The 21,498-nt window shown below is 45.1% G+C and overlaps 1 protein-coding gene, 1 non-coding gene and 1 pseudogene across 2 annotated transcripts; 2 read left to right on the top strand and 1 right to left on the bottom strand.

Annotated features, from left to right (window-relative positions):
* The first annotated feature begins 9,381 nt into the window (after window positions 1-9,381).
* LOC100826366 (putative disease resistance RPP13-like protein 3) lies at window positions 9,382-16,409 on the top strand. The gene is made up of 3 exons (XM_003575453.4): window positions 9,382-10,408; window positions 13,883-15,940; window positions 16,083-16,409. The coding sequence occupies exons 1-2, from the start codon at window positions 9,507-9,509 to the stop codon at window positions 15,900-15,902; spliced, it is 2,922 nt and encodes a 973-aa protein (XP_003575501.1). The 5' UTR covers window positions 9,382-9,506; the 3' UTR covers window positions 15,903-15,940; window positions 16,083-16,409.
* Window positions 16,410-18,925: 2,516 nt separating this feature from the next.
* On the bottom strand, window positions 18,926-19,506 carry LOC100826057 (annotated as a pseudogene).
* Window positions 19,507-19,578: 72 nt separating this feature from the next.
* Window positions 19,579-19,650, top strand: TRNAP-AGG. Its single transcript has one exon. It is a non-coding gene; the product is annotated as a tRNA-Pro (tRNA).
* The last annotated feature ends 1,848 nt before the right edge of the window (window positions 19,651-21,498 follow it).

Raw genomic sequence — 21,498 nt, 5'->3', positions numbered from 1 at the left:
TTGACGCCGTTTCGCCACCAGAGCCTCGTCGACGGTGAACGGCAGAATGCTCGGATGAGGAAGCTGAGGTTCAGGCTGAGGCGCCCAAGGCAGCTGAGGTTGAGGCTGAGGCAGAGACGGAGGCGGAGAGCCTGCATGAAGACCCCTCGAAGGCGCCGGCTCAGCCAACACCCGTGGAGTGGACGAACGTGGTCGCTCTTGGATCTCCCACCCATTGAGACGGCAGTACGCAGCTATTATCTTGTGAACCATGATGGAGTTCCTGGTCGACTTGCACTGCATCCGGCCGCTTTTATAGCTGAGGCGAGGTAGTCCATGGACCGGAAGGGGAAGCGACGGAACGGATAAAGAGGAGCACCGGCGTCTTCCCGATGCATCGCCTTGGATATGCATGCACCTTACCTATACTGAGCTTGCTCTGAAGTCTGAACATGCTACCTTTACGTAGCGGATCTAGGACGTGTCACAGACATCCCGTGACCATATATATTTCAACGCTTGTCCTGTGATAAGCGTCAGAAGAGTCACATACCTCATGTGACTGTAGTTCTTTGACACCTGTTTCCACTGCAAGCGTCAGTACATTCAAAAACCTCCGGTGACCGTAGTTCTTTGACACGTGTTTCTACTGCAAGCGTCAGAAGGTTATTGAACATCAAAAGCTTGCACCGCCGACTCTTGTCTAGCAGCCTATATATATCTCCGGTCCTCTACTTATGGAAATAAAATTGCCAGAGAGACTAAAAAGGAAAAAAACCTCTCGCAAAATCTCTTCCTTGAATCTTTCCTTCATGGGTCGTAGTGGATACACCAACGATGGTGCTGACTCAATGATGTTGTGACTTAGGGACTCCGTTTCCTGCACCTCCTCCGTCCAGGACATATATCATCTCCTTGAAGATGATCCTGAGTATGATCCTGAGTACCTCCTGGAAGGTAGGATGGTGGAGGTAACTCATGTGTCGAAGCGCAAGCCATGCTAGAGGAAAAAAAGAAGGCGGACAACAGATTGTCCGCTGAGAAGCTCCAACTAGAGTTCTGTCATGCTGCCCTGGACGGGGTGACAGAAGATCTCAAAATGGAGATACAAGAAGCGAAGAAAGTGATTGAAAATCTCAAAGTTTGGATACAGGAGCAGAATAGCTTCTGTGTGGCATGTGTTAGCATTGTAGCAGTATTAGCTGATGTTTTGATTTTTGTTTTTTCTTAGCTGTAGCGTCGCTTTAATTTGAATTAAGTAGCAACTACGCGTCGTGCATGTAAAAAAAGTGAGTTCCAACAAATCTCTGACGTGTGCTAGAACAAGAAGTCGGTGAGCATCAAAAAGTATACTGACGTTACAACACAACCACGAGTCAGAGAATTCCTCATGAACAAAGTTTACGCTTCCACAAAGCAAAGGGTCACAACAACTAGTGTTTCTTCTGACATTTACTAAACAAGGAAGCGTCAGTAGAAAAGAAGCGTCAGAATTGTGGAAGTTCTTTGACGTTTCGAGTTGGTAAGGGTCAGAAATATCTTCTTGCCGCAGCATCCGGATGCTACCTATGGCAGTCCTTATAAGGAGCCTCAGAGATAAGAATCCGCAATGACGTATTTTAGTTTTGCGTCAGTGGGGAGCTTCCAAGAGTAACAGATTTTGCAGTAGCATTGCAAAGATAACAAGAAGATTCTTCTTAGACCCAAGAAACAAAGAAAATTACAAATCGATACCTAATGGACACATGGGACACACACGTCGATTTTACATCTTCTAGTCGCCACGCGCAACCAGCGATTGAAGACGTCGGGGCTCTACGATCGGTTATCGCTAGCCATTGAAACAAGACACATGAACAGATGTCTCGAGATCTGTATGAAGAAAGAGCTCTCTATGGTGCCATGGATCTTGGGGGTGCTTATGCACCTCAGAGCATCTCCAGCCCCCTCCCCCCCTAATGGCCCCCCAAACGCCAAATGGGGGCGTCGGCACCAAACAACCAACCCTGCCACTCACCCAAATATGAAAACTAGCCGGCGTGGCCCAAGAGTTTAGCCAGCGCCCCCAGGCCGCACCCAACTCGCAGGGGAGGGGGGCTATCGGGGGCACCGGCTGAAGCCGAAAAGCAAGGTGGGCCAACCCTGTCGGCGTGAAAATCCAAATTTCCCTCCAAATTTTCACCGGCCCCCCTTTTCCCTCCCCTTCCCCCTGCCTGGATGCCCACTCCCGCCATTTCCTCCAATTTCTTCACAGACGTCGCTGCCCCAAATCCATGGCGCCGAAGAAGTACATAGCACCTCGCTCCATGGCGGTCGGCAATTTAGCGCCAAAGAGATCGAGGGTGGAGCGTGTGCCTGGGATGAGCGCCGCCAATTGGGCCGCAGATTGCACCCGTCGCCAAGTCGAGAACGTCGTCCGTCGAAGTAGGGAGAAGACCAAGGAGAGGAACACCGCCCTGGCCTGGTAGATGGACGCGCAAAGGTCCGTGGCCGCAGCACAGATGGCCACGACCATGGCGAGCAGGGCGGCGCCACTGCCTTGCTCCGGCTTGTACTGGAGCGGCGACAACCAAGGGTGTTCTTCATTGTTGCCGTCGAGCATTTTGCCGACGTATCCCCATATGCCCCATGAAAACCATGGAATGCCACGCCGTCGCTCTTGCGGTTCTCGTCGGACTACCCCTACACCGATCGACTTGGCGGCTTCAACCCGAACACCTTCGCCGCGGATCCTCTCGACGGCTTCAACCCCAACAACTTCGCCTCACCTCCTCTACGACGTCGGGCTCTTTCCTACATCTGATCTTCGCCGTCGGTCTCCTACTACCTGTTCCCCGCCAGCTGCAGCCAGGGCGTGCCCAACCCCATTCGGCAAAATGTCACAGGGCAAGTCTATCATAGTCGACATGATCAACGACGGCTCCCAACACGCAGCGAGGGCGGAAGAGGCCTACGCCGGTGAGGAGGCCCATGAGGGCACTACAACACAAATGTCTTGTAGAGACATTTTTGTTGAGGCAATATACTCTTTGTCTCTACCTAGAGACAATTTTGAGGCAGAGTTTCATGTAGAGGCAATCTATGAGGCGCTATGAAAAATGTCTTAATTATAGAGACACTAGTTGAGACATTTTTTGAGGCATTTAGTATATTGTCACAAAAGTTTGTAGAGACGTGGTTTTGAGATACTTGATGAAATGACCTTATGGTATGGTTAGAGACACTATTTGAGACACATTTTATATTGTGTAGAGACATTTTTAGCAAGGTTGAGACATGTAGTAGACTACTCATAACAGTTTCATTAGGCGTATAAGCACAAATAAGTGTTAGGTTGAGATGGTTAGGTGAGTGTGTACTTTTCCTTAAGGTCTTGAGTTCGAGGATTGGTCTCAACATGATTTTTTTCAATGTATATTTTCTAGCACATGGGTATAGAGACACAATGTAATGTCTTTACAAAATGTCACATTGAATGTAGAGACAATATAGTGTCTTTATGAAATGTCTAAAAAGTATAAAGACACAATGCAATGTCTTTATGAAATGTCATATTGAGCGTAGAGACAGTATAGTGCCTTTATGAAATGTCTAAAACAATAGAGGCGTTTTATTAGTCTCATCACACATAGCGACACTGTCCTTAGTGGCAGTATTGTGACACTGTACCAAGTGTGTCTAAAGTTATGTATAGTGTCTCTATGAACCAAAAATAGTGTCTATACGGGCTATTCCTCTTGTAGTGGGGTGCCAGCGAGGAGGCCTATGAGGGCTGGGCAGAGGAGACCGAAGAGCTCGCCGTGGCCGACCCAAAGGGAAAGAAGAAGGCGGCAGCCGAGGGGAAGAAGAAGGCCGGCAGCGGAGGCTTGGGACCCAAGTGGACCTCCAAGGAGGACGAGTGCCTCGCCGAACCTTGGAAGATCGTGAGCACGGATCCATTCATCGACGCGAATCAAAATGCCAACACTTATTGGAAGCGGGTGAAGGCGGTGTATGATGAGAGACGACTTATGGATCGGGAGTTCCAGATGTTGACCCATGATCGCAATGAGTCCGGCATGTCGCACCGTTGGGGCTTGATCCAACAAGCATGCAACAAATGGCATGGCATTCAAAAAGGGGTGTGCCGACGACCCCAAAGCGGCAGCAACGACGCCGATTAGGTAAGCCGACGCCTTTTACTCTTTTTTCCTTCTTTGTTGGCCAATTCTACATTTGCCGATCGGTGTCTTGTTGATGGTTGTCATGTTCACCGCCTACCGAGAGGACACCACGACGTCGAGTTCAAGTTCATCCACATCTTTGCAAGAATTGAGATGTGCGACAAGTGGATGGAGACGCGGAATGCTCTCGCCAAGTCCAAGGACACCTCCTATGACCCAAAACCGCTCGTTCTGCAGCGGTGGAGGGCCGGCCGATCGGCCACAAGAAGGCAAACGCGGTGAGGGATGCCGCGCCGACCCTAGAGCGCCTCTACACTATACCTGAGCAAACCTCGGGCCGGGCTTCATAAAAGCCTGACAGTCAAACCTGCAGCTCGAGCCCGGCCCAGCCCAAAACACCGAAAATAGGCCATTTAAGAATTAAAATAATTATTTTCGAAATAAATAAATGATTTTGTTACCTATTTTTCCTAATAATACCCGTTTTTAGTCATTTCGGGCTTTCGGGCTGGGCTTGGCACTGGAAAGGGAGGCCCGAGCCCGGCTCGGGATGTCGGGCTTCGGGCCGGGCCACCCATGCCCAGGTATACTCTACACACATGCATCGAGAAATGCATGACTGACACCGCCGCACAAGCCGCAAAGAGGGAGGAGCTCGCTGCCAAGAGGCAAGAGGTCGCGGCCTCACGGTGGGCGACGGTGATCAAGTAGCAAGACGTGAAGCTCGAGATCCTCAAGGCGGATGTCGCGGCGAAGAAGAGGCGGGAGGACTTGGTGATCTTGATGTGCGACACCGCCGGGATGGACAACGAGGTGAAGGCATGGTACGATGGGCAATGCAAGCTCATTTTGGCTGAAGCAAGAGTGCCGGCGACATCGACTCCAGCGTCGACGCCCGACACAGCAACTCCGGCCCCCTCTACACCATCGGCGCCCGACACAGCAATTGCGGCCACTTCTACACCACTGGCGAGCTCGAAAGTGCCTTCAACCCCAGAGGAGGATGATCTAGCCGAGTGAGTTGCTTTATTTAAGTTTGATGTTATTTTGTTCGCCGAGACTTGTGAATTCAGGCGATTTGGTGAGATTTGGGCCGGCCTGTGAAGTGGCGGCAAAACTTATGTTTGAATTGTATCTTGGGGCCGTTGTTTGGGGGGGTGCGGCTGGGACACGGCTTGGCCTCAAATGAACTGAGCGGGAAATGCTCTAAGGGAAATTGCTCCTTCAATGAGCTGTTGTCTTCTAGGGCAAGAGGAGACGCCGCCACTCATCTTCTTCAAAGCTGAAAATGTATGGAAAGGTCTGTCAAATCTCGTTCGTTCGATCGTCGCAACATGAAAATTTCGATACATCATTTTTTCTTAACATTTGCAACATTGTTGCAACATTGATCCCAAACCTCATCACAACATCAAAAGTCTCACATCTAGCATTTGGAGCATCCAATACTCATCGCAACATAAAAAATCAAGCATGCAACATTTTTATCATCGAAACGAATCCCTCACAACATACTCAGAATCGTGGAAACATAATGCATGTCTTGGTGTACGTAGCAAAAAAAAAAGTGCATTTTTGTAGCATGTAGAAACACCATTTGCAACATCGATTTTTTGTCTTCAAAATGCTCCAATCTCCATTGGGCACCACCATCTTTGGTGACAAATTCAGCGACACCACATCCTGCTCCGGCAGCTCAAAGGGTTGCTTCTCCGGGCCGGCAAACTGGCTTGGAAAATATACAAGAAATTTGCAGGAGAGGAAAAATAGAGTAAAAATTTGACAAGGAGAGAACTAGAGCTATCCACACGCCTAAGGAGCACAAGGATCATGGAGGAGCTTCGTGCACGATAGCTCAATAAGAAAAAAGCGGTCTCACGTGCAGCAGAAATAAGAACAGGCAGATGTAAAATACCCTCTCTTTTTCACAAAGGTTGGCACATTTGGTTTCAGTAAGACAAAATTTTGACCAATAATTATTTTATTGATATGCGTTTTTAAGACGTAAATTTTATTTCAGTAGATTCTCCTTCTAGAGTTCTTGCCAATAGTTGTGATTTCCTGTCATATAAATTGCATATTAATAAAAATATTATTGATCGAATACGCTGAACTATTTTTTTTTTAGAAAAAGTGGAAGTTATACGCTAGAAAGCTTCTGCACCAATCGGTGTGTCAAACGGACGACCCGATCAAAAGTTACTCTTGTCTACACCAAGCTCTATTATCCATTCCCTCTCTATCACGTGACCTGACCTACGATTCCCCTTGCATCAATTTCATCTCGACAAGTGAACTGCTGAGCCTGTGTGGTCCTTCGATCGTTTTCACCCACCATGAAGTTGACCGGCCGTTTCCATGTTCCGGAGCACGTACCTTCGGTTGGCCGGAGTCCGGAGAGAAGACCAGGCCTATTGTCCGCTCCTAGGCGCCAATAGGATTGCCTTTTCAGGGTGGGCACAACTTCAAATCTTGGATCTCGTAGCAAAAACGATTGTTAGCTTTGCTCGAGGTCAACCACATCCATCGTACTAATAGTAAATCTCTATCGACTGGCACGGAAAAACGGGTTAACATTTCTGTCCCGGTAGACCAGAAAACAGAATCAAAATTTTATACTGAGACGTGTGGGCCTACTAGTTTACAAGTAAAGTTGCCTCTAAAGAATGTAAAATTTGGTGGCAATGCAAGAGACATTAGATGAGTCCCATCATAGAGCTAGAGTTACCTCTAAATACTATGGATACCTTTATTATGTAGAAAAGAAAGTTTACAAGACTTAGAGAGCACCAAGCACGACTCCTATTTAGGAATCGAACACTACAGTAGATGGAAATACAACGGTCCGATTTAAACACGATGATTCTAATTCAAAATCCTACTCGCATTGTGAATCAACTCAACATGCAACATTGCAACATGATATGAAGACACATTATACTTCGGTAAATCCCACATTACCCAACACTAAATCTAACAATCCCCCTCCCCCCCCCCCTCCCCCTCCCCCTTAAATAATCTTGGATACCTTTGGTGCTCCCCCAAATCCAAACCTGGCAACTCTTTGACTCACAAAGTCAAGTCAACTTATGATCCTGACTCCAGGTCACATGGTAACTTCCGTGTTAGCTATACCGTTCACACCTAGCATGATACATGTCCGCTAATCACGTAGCCTCACGTAGAGACATGGTCTCGAACTCTCAGATTTACTGGTTAACTTCCCACTATACGTTTGAACTTGATCTTCTTACCGAGCACGCACATGACAACCTGGCACCTTGTATATGCTCGTGTTCTTCGATCACCGAACAACCTTTCGACCATGACACACTTCAACTGCAACAGAGCCAACACTTGGACACAACCACGATTCAATGTGGTGACCCTGCACGCACATAATCCCCCGAAGACAATCTTGACAAGATTATTCTTTGTACCACAACTCTCATCAACAACCATCAATGACCTTGCTGACGTTAGCATGCATGCCCACCATATTTACCTTGTCGCTCAACTGTGATAGTCGCACGATCCCATGTGCTGAATGTCGCTCCATCACAGAGCTCTCGATTGCCCGCCCCGAGGCGCTAGTAGGGGTCGCTCCCCGAGGCAAATGTAACTTGTAAGTTTGGACTTCGCTCTAAAACCAAGTGTTAGCTCTGCTCAAGATCAATCACATCTAGCAAAACAAAATTCTACCGCAACTCAGCCGCAACATGAAAAACATGTCGACATCTCCGACGCAGTTAGGGGTGGGAATAAAAACCGAGAAACCGAAACCGATCATCGAAGAACCGGAAACTGAAGCCGATTGGACCGAAACCGAAGAACCGTTTAAAACTTCGGTCAGCAAACTCAAAGAACCGAAGTTTGTTCGGTTAATTCGGTCTCTTGCCTCGGTTAACCGAAAAAACCCGAAGAACCAAAGTTCATTGTTGCATCTTTAAAATTTAATGTTTTCATTGCATGTTAGATGATATTTACTCATTACGTGTGTCTGTGTCACAAAAGATTATGTGTTTATTTTTGCGTGTAACTTAAATCTATTTTCTGTTGTAAGTAGAAGATTGAACTAAATTTGTTTTCATTATTTTTTTTGCCGTAAACACAATGTTCGGTTAGTTCGGTTCTGAACCGAATTTTCGGTTCTCAAATTTTTTAAGATAACTTCGGTCCTCATATTTGAAGAACCGAACCGAAATTTCGGGTATAACCGAACGCCCACCCCGAGACGCAGTAGACAGAAAACAAAATCGAAACATAATTGCTTTATGTAAAAAGTTTACAAGACTTAGACAACGACCAACAACACTACTAGAAGTCCAACATGATGCTTAACACTACGAGTGTAGTTCAAATTTTACTGGCACTGTGATCCAACTCCGCATGCAACACGATGAAGACTACACCTTATACTTCGGTGCATCTCATATATCTTAGACAAAGAGGGACTCAAGATTAAGTCTAACATCAACTGCTCGAGCTAGGTGCTTTTCTATTATTTATACTCTCCACTGGATTAGTAGTGCGCCCATCAATCGTTGTGCAGGCATGTTACTCTTTACGCCATCGCCTCACCTTGGGCTCGTGGAACCCACCCCTTGAACTTCTCAGTGACTAGCGGAAACCTTAATTAATTGTAAGCTATGTCTCATCAGTGCTTGGTTCAACTTATTAGATTGTCAGTATTGATTGAGGGCTTGAATTGAATTGTTAGAGAATGCATGCATCAATTGTTTTTGGGAACTGGCGTAAGGCTCAGTTCGAGGTTGTTGAACTATGTTGGCCTGCACTTATTTTCTAATTTGTTATGAAAAGAGAAACATCTCTTGGTATGATGGTGGAGCTGTTATGAAAAATACACAAGAAAAAATCCCGATGCTCACAATATATTTTAGGTGTTTTTCCTACGGTCCTTCTCTCAAAAAAATTTGTTATGAAAAGTACACAAGAAAACATGAAAAATTTGGTAAGCCAAACAAAAAAATAGGCAAAACCTGATTGAAAAGGCTGGATTATCATGATCCACCGCAATGTCAAACTCAACGTAAGTGTTTGTCAGCGCAGACATGAAGTACTTGCACTCAATTAGTAGGAAGGAAGTGGGTTATCTGGCGAAGTACAACTCAACATAAAAACTTTAGATCATGGTCAACTTTGCACATAGGGGGATGGAGCCAGCCCATCAGATTTGGCCAACCCACGGACCCACTCGTTGCTTCTATATTATTCTGTAAATGTAGGGAAGGTGACCGGCATAACAAGCCCCATCCCCCCTCGATCCATTGCTATGACCTTTCTTCCCCGCATGGAAATGGTGCTGCTGGTATAGGTAGTGGCCGGGAAGGTGAGCTGCACGCCATGGGTGATGAACAGGATCCTGCGGTGAGTGCTTCGATGGGGGTGATGACTTCCCTCCTGAACAAGCTGACTACCTTGATCACTGATAAGAACCCCAACATCAAGGAAGCCCTCAAGGATGTAACGTCGCTCAAGTCCGATCTCACCGAGATGCTTGCTATACTGCGCAAGTCTACCGTCCGGGATGACCCTGATGTGCAGGTCAAGGAGTGGATGCGGCAGTTCCGGGAGGTTCTATACGAAGCCGAAGACTACATCGACGACCTCTGCCCACCCCCAGCAGCTGGGGGAGAGCCGCCAGCCGACAACCCGTCGACGGCGACGGAGAAGAAAGGACGGAGCTCCTCCTCCAAGGGGCTCTTCTCGTGGAAACCGCTGGGGAGCAAAAAATCGGATGTCACCACGCGCATCAAAGAGCTCAGGGACCGCATCAAGGATGCCAGGCAAAGGCGCCTGGACTACAAGCTCGACTCCGTGGAGTACGCCGCTCCCGATCCTGCTGCTGCCATCGCCGGCGGCGCTTTCGATCCCCGGCAGCTGAAGCTGGAAGCCGGCGAGGAGGAGGACGATCGCCCCGTGGGCATGGACGGGCCAAGAGATGACCTCGTCGACATGCTCAAGGACGTTGAGCAGGAGAAGCAGCTCAAGGTGGTCTCCATTGTTGGAGTGGGAGGTGTCGGCAAGACCACACTTGCCAAGGAGGTGTGCCGGACGGTTCCTGCGCAATTCGACTGCCGGGCTTTCGTCAAAGTCGGCCGGAACACGCCGATGAAGACCACTCTGTTGAGCATCCTGCGTCAAGTCACCCGGGGCCGCGGCCGGCAGGAGCATGTCGACGTGGGAACATCGTTGGATGAGCAGCAGGCCATCGACAGTCTTAGGGAGTTCCTCGGCAACAAGAGGTAACCTATAGCTACCTATGAACAGTTTCAGTCTTAACTTGCTGCTAGCACCTTCTATGGTTTCGTCTACTTGTTTTGGAATTCAGTGTTTAATAGAACATATATTCTTTTCTTAATGTATTAAGGTACCTATTACTACCTCCGTCCGCAAATAAGTGTACTTCTAGTTTTGTTCTAAGTCAAATATTTTGAAGTTTGACCAACTTTATAGGAAAAAACAACATTCATGACACCAATTTAGTATCATTAGATCCATTCCGTCTCGAAATATAGATTTATATTATATTGATTTGATGTTAGTCAATGTTTAAATCTTTTGACTTTGGACAAGAACTAGAAGTACACTTATTTATGGACAAAAGGAGTCGTTGACAAAAATATTGGTGCCATCAGCAGTAAAAAAAAAGTTTGGATTATTCCCTAATGGAATGGTAGGATGAAAAAAATAAAAAATAAAAAGGAAGTGTGGAAAAAATGACAAGAAGATATTGAAACGTCAATTTGAAAGAAATGATAGAAGCGGGAGTTCATTTTGGTCATGGTATTAAGAAATGGAATCCTAAAATGGCCCCTTACATTTCGGCAAAGCGTAAAGGTACTCATATTACAAAGGCCATTTCTGAACTTAAGTTCTTCCTGCATTTTGTATTGTTAGTTCAACCGGTTTAACAAATTGATCTTTTACTTAGGATCTTTTACTTAGGATGTGTTTGGGACAGCTCCAGGCCTCCAGGTCCATGGATTTGGTGGAGTGGGTCATTCGTAGCTTCATTTTTTTTTGGAGTTAGGGCTGTGATTAATTTAGGAATGCAACAAGATAAAACTACAAAAAAAAAACTTCCAAATATCCATAGTTTCAGCTCCGCAAAAAAGTGGAGTTTTGAATGATCAGCTCCACCAAATCTGTGGAGCCGGAGCTATCCCAAACACACCTTAGTTTTCATGTTCAGTACACGCTAGAGAAACCATGGGTGCGCCCAAGAGGAGGGGGCGGCACAACTAGTTTTGTACTGACTTTTGTATTTATGATGTTCTAAAGTGAGACAATGGTATAATTTGTAAGCCATGTTTAATAAGAAAAAAACCTAAAATCGGTTTTTGAAATATTTTTATTGTGTATGAAAAATGCCCATGTATGCCAGACAAAATGTTCTGTCATGTGCAATAAAATGTTCAAGAAACTTCCAAATACTTTCTAGCAAATGAAACGTTCTGTATGCAAAATAATTGTGTTCTTAAGTATGTTTCGCTATCTATGAAAAATGTTCTTACAAAACAGAAGCATAAGCTTTGCCTATTTGGTTAAATAAGAAGAGAGCTGCCCAGTCAATTAACGGGAAACCGGGCGAAAACCAAATGAAAAATGCTCTTGCATGTCAAATTTAGTATTTGATTGTGTCAAATAAATTCTTCATGTGGTTTATGAAAAAAAAAATTGACAAAACAGAATGTTGCATACCCACTATGTCAAATAAAATGTTCACATGACTTCTAAAACTTGTTCGGCGCATAAGTTATGCCAAAGGCCCATATGGTCCAATAACACCCTACTGGGAAAAATATAGAAATTTTGAAATTATGTGATACTTGGAGTAAGAGAGGAGAGAGGTTAGACCTCATGCTTATCTCATGAAATTCCTTTGATGCAATCCTATAAGATCTAAAGGGTATGTATATAATTATTTTCCTTAAGATCAGAATTCTTCATATTTCCTCCAAAATTCCTATCATCTAAAGAGGGTTCGATCCTTTGAACAAAAGAGCCTCAATATAGGAAAATCATTCCTATGGGTTACAATCCAGCAAAATTCCTATGAAATTCCTTCATAAGGCCAATGTTTTAAGTTGCATAAGTGGATTGTGTATTGGTTAAACACTCGATAAACTACAAAATAAATTAAAAGAATCAAAACAAGGAAAAAAATATGTTGACAGGGACAAGACTAAGAAAGAGAAATAGAGATGGGCATGACAGCAAAAGACACACAAACAATGGATATTTCTTAGTTTTTGTCAAGGTGTTGCAAAATTACATGGGTCTTACCTTGAACATTGTTCATGTTAAAAACTATAATAAAAATAAAAGATGTGCACAATTTGTAAAAAAAAAAGGCTAGCACCACAAACCTAGCACGAAAAACTACAAGCCCAAACCTGTTGATGATCAAACAGTTCATGTTAAATTAATAACATTGTCAAAAACATTCGGTTGGCATGCGAACAAAAAAAATCATTAAAGAACTACCACATAATAGTAACATTGTAAGCATGAAAAAACAACAATTCTGGCATGCAAAATTAAATTAGAAAGTAATTATGATGCAGTGCGTACAATAAATAGGCCCACACTCATTGGATGCCCTAACATTAATTGCATTCAATATTTTTTACGGTTTAGATCAAAATTGTCCCACCATAGCTTGTATTTTTATGCTGGTAACTCCCTCCATGCATTTTTGTAGGCATGTAGATTTTGCCCTAAGTCAAAGTTCTGAAAGTTTGGCCAAACATATAGAAAAAATTATCAACATCTATGATGCCAAATCTATAAATTATGAAAATATATTTCATGCTGGATCTACAAATGTCAATTTGGAAGGACTATTGTAGATATAGATATGTTCTATCTATAAATTTGGTCAAACTTTAAGAAGTTGACAAAGGACAAGTCTATATTCCAAATCAGCTTTATGAAGAAGTATTGATGCGCATTATCTGTTAGTTCCAAAACGAGCAACTCCAATGAGATCCCCCAAATTTTATCCTAAAATGTTCTTTTTTTTTTGTCATTTGGGGGAGCAAGTGGACAAGTGTCCTTCTCATGTCCGCCCTCATCACCCAACCATGTCCCCCAAATTTCTCTCCCAAATTAGATTTTACTTCTCTTTATTCTTTCTCCTCTCCTTTTCACGTTTTCTTCTCATTTTCCCATCTCTTGTTGTCGGGCCGGGACGGACAAAAGAGAGCACCGGACATTGTCCGGACACCCCAAACCTCCCACAAATTTGGGACAAGTTTGGGAAGATGTGTCCGGACAAACACAACATTTTGTCCGTTTAGGGGATGCCATTGAGAGATGATTTTGGGGGCAAAATGTCCATATCTCCCAAATAAGACATTTTGCATAGGTTTGGGGGGTGCCATTGGAGATGCTCTTAAATTTTGTACTATTTGTGTGCTTTATGAAGAAGTATTGATGCGCATTTTCAGTTAGTTCCAAATCAGCTTGTAGATTTGCCATACGTTTTACACATTTTCTAATGAGGTGTACTATTCATTTTTCACTGATCGACATGGCAGATTGTAATTGTAGATTTCCTAATGGCAGATCTGTAAAATTCCTTAACATATTTATTTTTTTCTCACAATGTGAGAATTTTGTATTAGCATGGAAATTATATCACAAATTGAATGTGATAATATTAAGTTAGTCATGACATGCATACCTTGCTAATTAATTAATGTCGATCTCAGGTACCTTGTCGTAGTGGATGATATATGGAGCATATCAGCATGGAAAATTATCAAGTGTGCATTGCCCGAGAGTAACTGCGGAAGCAGGGTAATTACAACAACCCGCGCCAGTGAAGTAGCCGATGCTTGTTCCAGCCGTCCCTTCATCCATGTCATGGTGCCTCTTAGCGAGAGCGACGCCGAGAAGCTGTTCCTTAGCAGAATATCTTGTCCAAGGGAAAAATATGAATCCGAGCTAAAAGGAGTTTTCAGCAACATATTCAAGGCTTGTGGTGGGGTGCCATTGGCCATGGTCACCATAGCTGGGTTGCTGACCAGGAAATTCTCAGAGTTGTTAAGCTGGGAGGAGGTTAAGAGCTATGCTATTTCAGCATGGGACCATTACTCAGCTTTACAAGGGATGAAAAGGATACTACATGTCAGTTATTCTGACCTGTCTTCGCCATTGAAGACTTGCTTCCTGTACCTGAGTTGTTTCCCTGAGAATCACACGATCAAAAAGGATCGTTTGATATGGAGATGGATAGGTGAAGGGTTCATCCCTGTGAAAGCTGAAGGCAAGTGGATCACAGGAGAGGCCTACTTCGACGAGCTCGTCAACAGGAGGCTGATCCAGCAGGAGATCACCGATGACGATGATGAGCCACTAGGCTGCACCGTCCATGGTGTGGTCCTGGATTTCATCGTGTCAACGTCCATGGAGGAGAACTTTGTCACATCCGAGGCAGGAGTGCGGTCCATGCCACGCGATGTGATCCGTCGGTTCTCGCTCAGCTGTGGCGACCAGGAAGATGATGGCCACTTGGTGCCGGAGTCAACAAAAAATGTTTACCTATCTAAAGTCCGATCACTGACCGTTTTCGGTGGCGCCGGGTGGGTGATGGATCTCATCAAGACCTTGCAGTTTCTGCGGATGCTGGATCTACAAGATGCCAGCAAGCTGGCAGACGATCATCTCAATGGCATTGAGAGGTTGGTTCATTTGAAGTACATGGGGCTCGGGGGCGAAGGTGTCAAAAGGCTTCCGGAAGAAATAGGATTCCTGCGAGAGCTGGAGACCTTGGATGTACGGAGGACCAGCATCCAAGAGCTGCCCGCGAGCATAGTCAGACTGCCCAACCTTGCACGCCTACTAGCCAACGATCTCCCCGTGCCAGATGGAATGGAGAACATGACCTCGTTGGAGGAGGTACACATGGTCAAGCTCAGCGACATGAGCTCGCCAAGGAATGTTGCAAAGCTGATGAGGATGAAACGCCTCAGGACTCTTGGGCTCAACTGGTGTTTTGACAGCGCGAGTGGCGGCGGTGGTGACGGGGGCAAAGTTTTCGCAAAAATACTCATGTGGTCTCTTGGCGAGCTGGGCAATTCCATGGTGGAGTCACTGCTCCTCCACGTCGATGGTGACACCCACAGATCGCTGGATGTGATGGCTGAGTCTTGGGACCCTCCGTATCGCCTCCGGAGATTTCTCATGACCACGAGCTCCAACTACCACCTGCCCAGAGTGCCACCAAAGATGATAAAGCTGGAGCAACTCGCCCACCTCAAGATCTCCATTGATCAGCTCGGAGACCCGGATCTTCAGCTCCTTGGCAACCTGCCTTCTATGGTCATTCTCAAGCTACAGACAGGAGTAACTGTCCCAACGACCATCACCGATAAAATGTTCCAACGCCTCAAGACGTTCTGCTTCATGTGCAAGGACGGGGGTTTAGGGTTCGTCCTCGGAAAGGGAGCCATGGCGAAGCTCCAGGACCTCCAGCTCTCCTTCAAGGCCAGGGTGCACACAAAGCCCGTTGGTATCAACTACCTCAGTTCACTCAAGCAGGTTCAGACCACCATCGACTGCGAAGGCTCCATAGATTCTGACGTCAAGTTTGCAGAGGAAGCCATCACAAAGCAAGTATCCGAGCTTCATTGCAAACCCACCTTGGAACTCATCAGAGATCATGAAGACAAGATGTTGCAGGGACAGTATATCCAAGAAAGCTTGGGGAAGTTGAAAGCTAGTGACTGATGATCAATTGCCTCCAAAATGTTTCAAGCTGCAGCAAGGTATGTACCAATAAATCTACATAATCGTCTGATTCTAATCCAGGCTAGTAACAACAAACTATAACTTATGGAGATACTCGTTTTCTCTTCATTTTTTCTAGCTTCCGGTGCTTCCTAATGTATCTTTCCTTCTGTGATTCAGACACATCCGTACGTACAAGATCATGCAGCAGTCAGCTAGCGCTACTACTTTCCCATGTCTGGAGAAGAGAGGATGAAGCTTATGGATCGCCTTCTTTAGTTGGTTTAAGTCAAATAACAATTTAGCTTCTAATAAACCGGCACAAACTTGGTTCCTCTTGTACGTGGTGCAAGTTTATTTTGTGCTTTCGACCTTTTTTGTGCCTTATATTTTCTTGTTTCCGTGCATCTTTATCTCCAATTAATAAATGTAACCGAATTCCCCTATGCTTTTGACCTTATTCAAGGGATATATCATGGCAATGTTGCAAGGTTTTCTTGATAGGAATTATATTCTTTGTCCCCTTCAGGTTCGTAATGGGTCATTGGCCAGTCAACAGCTGTTGCTAGTTGCCACAATCATTTCCAATATTAGCTGATACTATTTTAGAACGTATCTTGTTATGCTGAAGTTGCAAAATTATATCTATGAATCTGTCCTGAGCTTCCGCAGTTATGCCAACTGAAAATCACATGTCTCGTAATGGGTCATTGGCCAGTCAACAGCTGTTGCTAGTTGCCACAATCATTTCCAATATTAGCTGATACTATTTTAGAACGTATCTTGTTATGCTGAAGTTGCAAAATGATATCTATGAATCTGTCTTGAGCTTCCGCAGTTATGCCAACTGAAAACCATATGTCTATGAACTTCTGCGGCCTGAGTATCAGCCCTGCTCAGACACGCACCTACAGGTGAACGCTAGCAAAATATGTTTTCTTAAATTGCACTATCATAGCAGGCAGTACCTCAGAATTCTCGGCAGTCATTTATACAGGTTTATTCCGACTATGAGCCATAAGAGCTATCTGGCAAGTTCCCGTCATAATCAAAATGCCTCCACTTTCGATAACCGCATCAGCGTCAACAATTATTACATCAACTTCATCCATGGAGTAAGCAACAGCCAAATAAATCAGCACCTTAACAGGAATGCCTAATGCTGCAAGTTCATTTGACTTTCATAGACCAGTTCTGTCGGGTATGCCCTCTGCGGTGAATAAATTAACAGTCGAAGCTGAGAAATAACACGTAATAACAGCATGCTCCTTGCAAGTACTAACACATGGAGTATAAGTGCTCCATTTCTAATTGTGATAACTAGCCATAGGGGAGATTAACAACAAAACATGGACAGCTGCAATTCGCAATTAGAGCATTCAGTAAAGATGTACCAATCCCACGCAACAAAGAGCAAGATATCATCTAACCGTCAATATATAAGAGCAAGATATGACTACGAACTATTGGGATACAATAGAATTTTCAGTCCAAACACATTAGGATGTACTTTCATGCATGAGTACCCCCAACCCTCAGTGCGGCCTAGCTATTTGTACACAAAAAGGTTAATACATTGTCGTACATAATTGAAATATTTACTACAAGTGCACTGAGAGCACTGAATAGGAAAAGGGCTAGAGCAAAATAATGTGCATAGTACCTAAAGAGTTGGCAGCTAGCTTTAGGGTTTCCAATACCCCTCTGGAATAACCATGTACCAGCAGTCAGCATTGTAATTGTCTCGCGGGCCTAAAGAATATTATTCCAACAAATTAATTCAAAGCACAAAATATTTACAAAATTAACTAGATAATAAATTATAGGTGACTTTACCTCACCAAAAAAATCGCATGCTTGATCAAGCAGGACTTTGTTGAATCAAACTTTTAGTGCTCTAAAATTGAGGTTCAAGTTACGAACTAATGAACCCACAAGCAGCAGCAGAAATAGAAGTAGCATCGATGGCTGGAATATAGGCAGGTTTTGAATGTTAAATTCATTAATGTTTTTTTTAAAATGTGCTAATTTATTTAGCAGCACCACATGAGGGCTTCCACAAAGAAAGTGGAACATCCAGAAGCAGCTCGATCAAATATATGATGCAACACAAGTTGTGATGATCCAAATACAAATCCTATATGGCTCGAGAGTGTGATAGGGGATTTTTGTACATGCCACTACAAAAATACCCGATAACTTAAATGCCGTTGCAAAGAGGCCTGTATCACCAATGCCACTGTGAACATCAGTATGAGTACATAAAGGCAAAGTGAACATAAGACTGGCAGTATGTTTGTACATGATTCTGAATACAAAGTATGAAAGCAACAGTCTCAATGGAACACTGGACATGATAGCTATAATAGGGTATGCAGGATCAGAACAAGCACATGGGAGCAGTAGGAAGGACAGGGGAAAGCTTGGGCTTCAGGGACCTTAAGATTTGTCGGAAGCCTTGCTTGAGCTGGATATCAAGCTGCATCATGGTGGTGGCTTTGCTGAGCGGATGACGGTAGCAAGCACCATGTTGGTGACCACCGCCTCTATGGCCTCCGGCTTGCGGTGCCAGAAGTTGAACTATTCGATACTGTTGCCACTTGCTACTTTCTACCAGCTGGGATTGGCCGTATGGCAGTGGGACCTAGGAGGGAGGTGGCAACAGCGTGGTTGAACCATTTGCTGGAGATGATGGTGTGGTAGAATTTTGCGCAAAATTCTATAAGAAGAGCCTGTCTTTCAATGGCATGGAGCGAGCCATTCCCATTGGATCCCATAAGCTGCCCAGAAAGTTTTGCGAAGAAGAGAGAAAACCTGTTGTCCATATAATTCTACCTCTTCTTTTGATAGTAAATTTTTTTAACCCCTCCAGCAACGTAGGTTTGGAAACGTGGGATTATGTTGCTAAATCAGTAGGAGCCACGGAGCTAAAGGTCTGGTCTGTCACCAATGCAAAGCCTGCAAACAGAATGTCATCTACCGTGCTTCCTAACTTGACAATAGCAACCCCCCAAAGCAAGCAATCATTGACCAGAACACCATTGGAACTAATTTTTCGATTACACTGTTCAACTGATACTTAGCTAAAAGCACCAATTAGACAAGCAACAAATGGAACAAGCAACATAGGAGCAGTAGGATGGAACAGAGGACAGCACTGAGTTATAGCGACCTTGAGCTTGTCGGAAGCCTTCTTGAGCTCTCGATCTCGGGCTCCATCATGGTGGTGGCCCTGCTGGAGCGGATGACGGCGGCGAGCGCCATGATGGCGGCCACGGCCTCCGCAGCCTCAGGCTTGCGGCGCCAGAAGTTGAACTCCTCGATCACGCCGCCGCCGTTGCTCCCGGGGGACGGGGGAGGGGTCGGCGCCGGCGCCGGCACCGGCATCTGGGAAGGAGGCGGCGGCGGCGGCGGCGGCGGCGGCAGCGTGGGCGAGCCAGTCGCTCGAGACGACGGCGTGGTGCTCCGCCCGCGTCTGGTAGTAGGCGGAGATGGGAGGGTCGGGGTTAGGGTTTTGGGCGGCGTCGAGCTCCATGAGGGAGGAGCTGGAGACGGAGGAGGAAATGGCTGATCTGGGAGAAGAGGGTGGAACGATCTCAGACGTCGGTGTCGTTTCTGTATTTTACGACAGATAGTTAATTGGTAAATAAGGTCAAACTGAAGATTAGAAATCAAAGGGCATTTGGTCTAGTGGTATGATTCTCGCTTAGGGTGCGAGAGGTCCCGAGTTCAATTCTCGGAATGCCCCAATTTACGTTTACTCTTTTTTTTCCAGGCCTCAGATTAGTAATCTTACACATCTCTCTCTCTGTCTCGTCAGTTACTTTGTACTCCGCGTTCTCTTTTCTCTGTTTAATATCGCATCGGCGAGACTTGCAGCAGCATGTTGTGGTTCATACGTCGTTTTTCTGAGCTGCTTTACTTAAGCTAGAATTCATCTTTGAGATTTAAATCAGAATGGTTTCCACTTTGTGGAGCAAAATTGTGTTTGGTTTGCTTGCCAAACTTTGTTGTAATTTAGAGTATATCCACGCAGGTTTGAGAAATTTAGCAAAAAAGATTGTTTGTCGCTATGGTTTCAATTTGCTATCCATTCCTCAACCAAACCTTACCTGTTTTGAACACATGGATTAAAGTTAGAAATATTTAGTTATATCTATATCTATTCTACCCACGTTCAATAAAGATTGGCACAGCTTCGAACTAAATTGAACTAGCTCTAGTTCTAATCAAAGCCGTACCAATCTTTATGAAATGGAAGGATATTAAAAGCTTGAGTCAATGTGGATTTAAAAAATACTAGTGCCACACAGCGCCAATGATTTATGATCTACAACATTGTCGTGGTGGTGTCACGGCAGATGCCATAGGATGGCTTGAATTGAGGCCGATGGACGATGGGGGATCCGGAGGAGGGAGGACGTGAAGAAGAACACGCACGAATCACACAAAAACACACCGATTTATCCAGGTTCGGAGCCCTCTTGTCGAGGTAAGACTCCTACTCCTGCCTAGATGTATTAGCCGAGATTGATAAACTTTACAATGGCGCTCCTTGAGCTGTATTCTTGGGGAAGAAGAAGAAGAAGAGGAAGAACAAGGAAAAGCATCTATCTCTCAGGGAGCCTCCCTCCCTCTCACCAAGGGGTGATGGTCTATTTATGGGCGCCTCCCGGCTCACTGCCATGTGGCCCGGGATTGCCTGTCGTCATCCGGGGCCCCCGCCGGCACGCGGCCCTGTTCCCTCAGTGCGTGCGATGGGGAACAAGACTACTTTACCTTACCAACTCTGCCAGGAAATCTCCTTTCGGTGCTTCCAGCGTGTGGTCCTCTGACGTCCTGGTGCAGGCGCTGACCGCTTTCCCGTGATGATGATGAGCTTGCTTTTCCTCCAGCCGCGTAGCTTGGATAAGACCGTTGAGGGATCTCGGCTCCTGCCGAGACTCCCGTACTCTTCTTGATCCTACAAGCTGAGCAGCATAGAACCGCCGGGCCGACATAAGCTAAGTATGTCGGCTTAGCGTTAGCCAAACCTAGAGATTCAGGCAGGATTTCCTAAACTGACCTGACCTCCTGTATCTCGGCCTAGAGCCGCCTCTGTCATCCCGGCTAGTGCTGTGTTGTCATGACCCTATCCGGGTCATCCCCCCGACAAACATGTTTTAATTACACGTTGTTGTCACTTGTATAACTAGTCACTATAATCTATCAATTATGGAAACCCAGCTATTACGAACAATTCTTATTATTAATTATCAATCAAACTCATTGCTTGACACCATGACTAATTTGGAAACTTTTCAATATAACTACAAAAGCGCTCAATTAATTGCAAATCAAACGGCTAATTTGTAATTACTTCGGTAATTTGGACATTTGTACACAACTAGTAGTGAGGCTACACTGTGGTGTGGTTCTCTTTGCCCCCATGCTAGGCGAATTAATCCAGTGGGATTTGCAAAAGCGTGGTGTATTTCCGGCGCTCATTTTTCAACATTTTAAAACTCGTTTGGTGTAAAATAAGTATATTCTAAAAATTTGAAATCCAACAACTAGTGCAATGATAGATATCATGGAAAAATATTATAAATGCACA

The sequence above is a fragment of the Brachypodium distachyon genome, chromosome 4 (genome assembly GCF_000005505.3).
Source record: "Brachypodium distachyon strain Bd21 chromosome 4, Brachypodium_distachyon_v3.0, whole genome shotgun sequence".
NCBI classification, from domain to species: Eukaryota; Viridiplantae; Streptophyta; class Magnoliopsida; order Poales; family Poaceae; genus Brachypodium; species Brachypodium distachyon.
This window is presented reverse-complemented; position numbering and strand designations above follow the sequence as displayed.

Bases quoted from the DNA above. Each gene is read 5' to 3' on its own strand.
- LOC100826366 (XM_003575453.4), top strand. From the start codon at position 9,507: ATGGGTGATGAACAGGATCCTGCGGTGAGTGCTTCGATGGGGGTGATG. The intron at 10,409-13,882 runs GTAACCTATAGC...TGTCGATCTCAG, and splicing joins GAGTTCCTCGGCAACAAGAG to GTACCTTGTCGTAGTGGATG.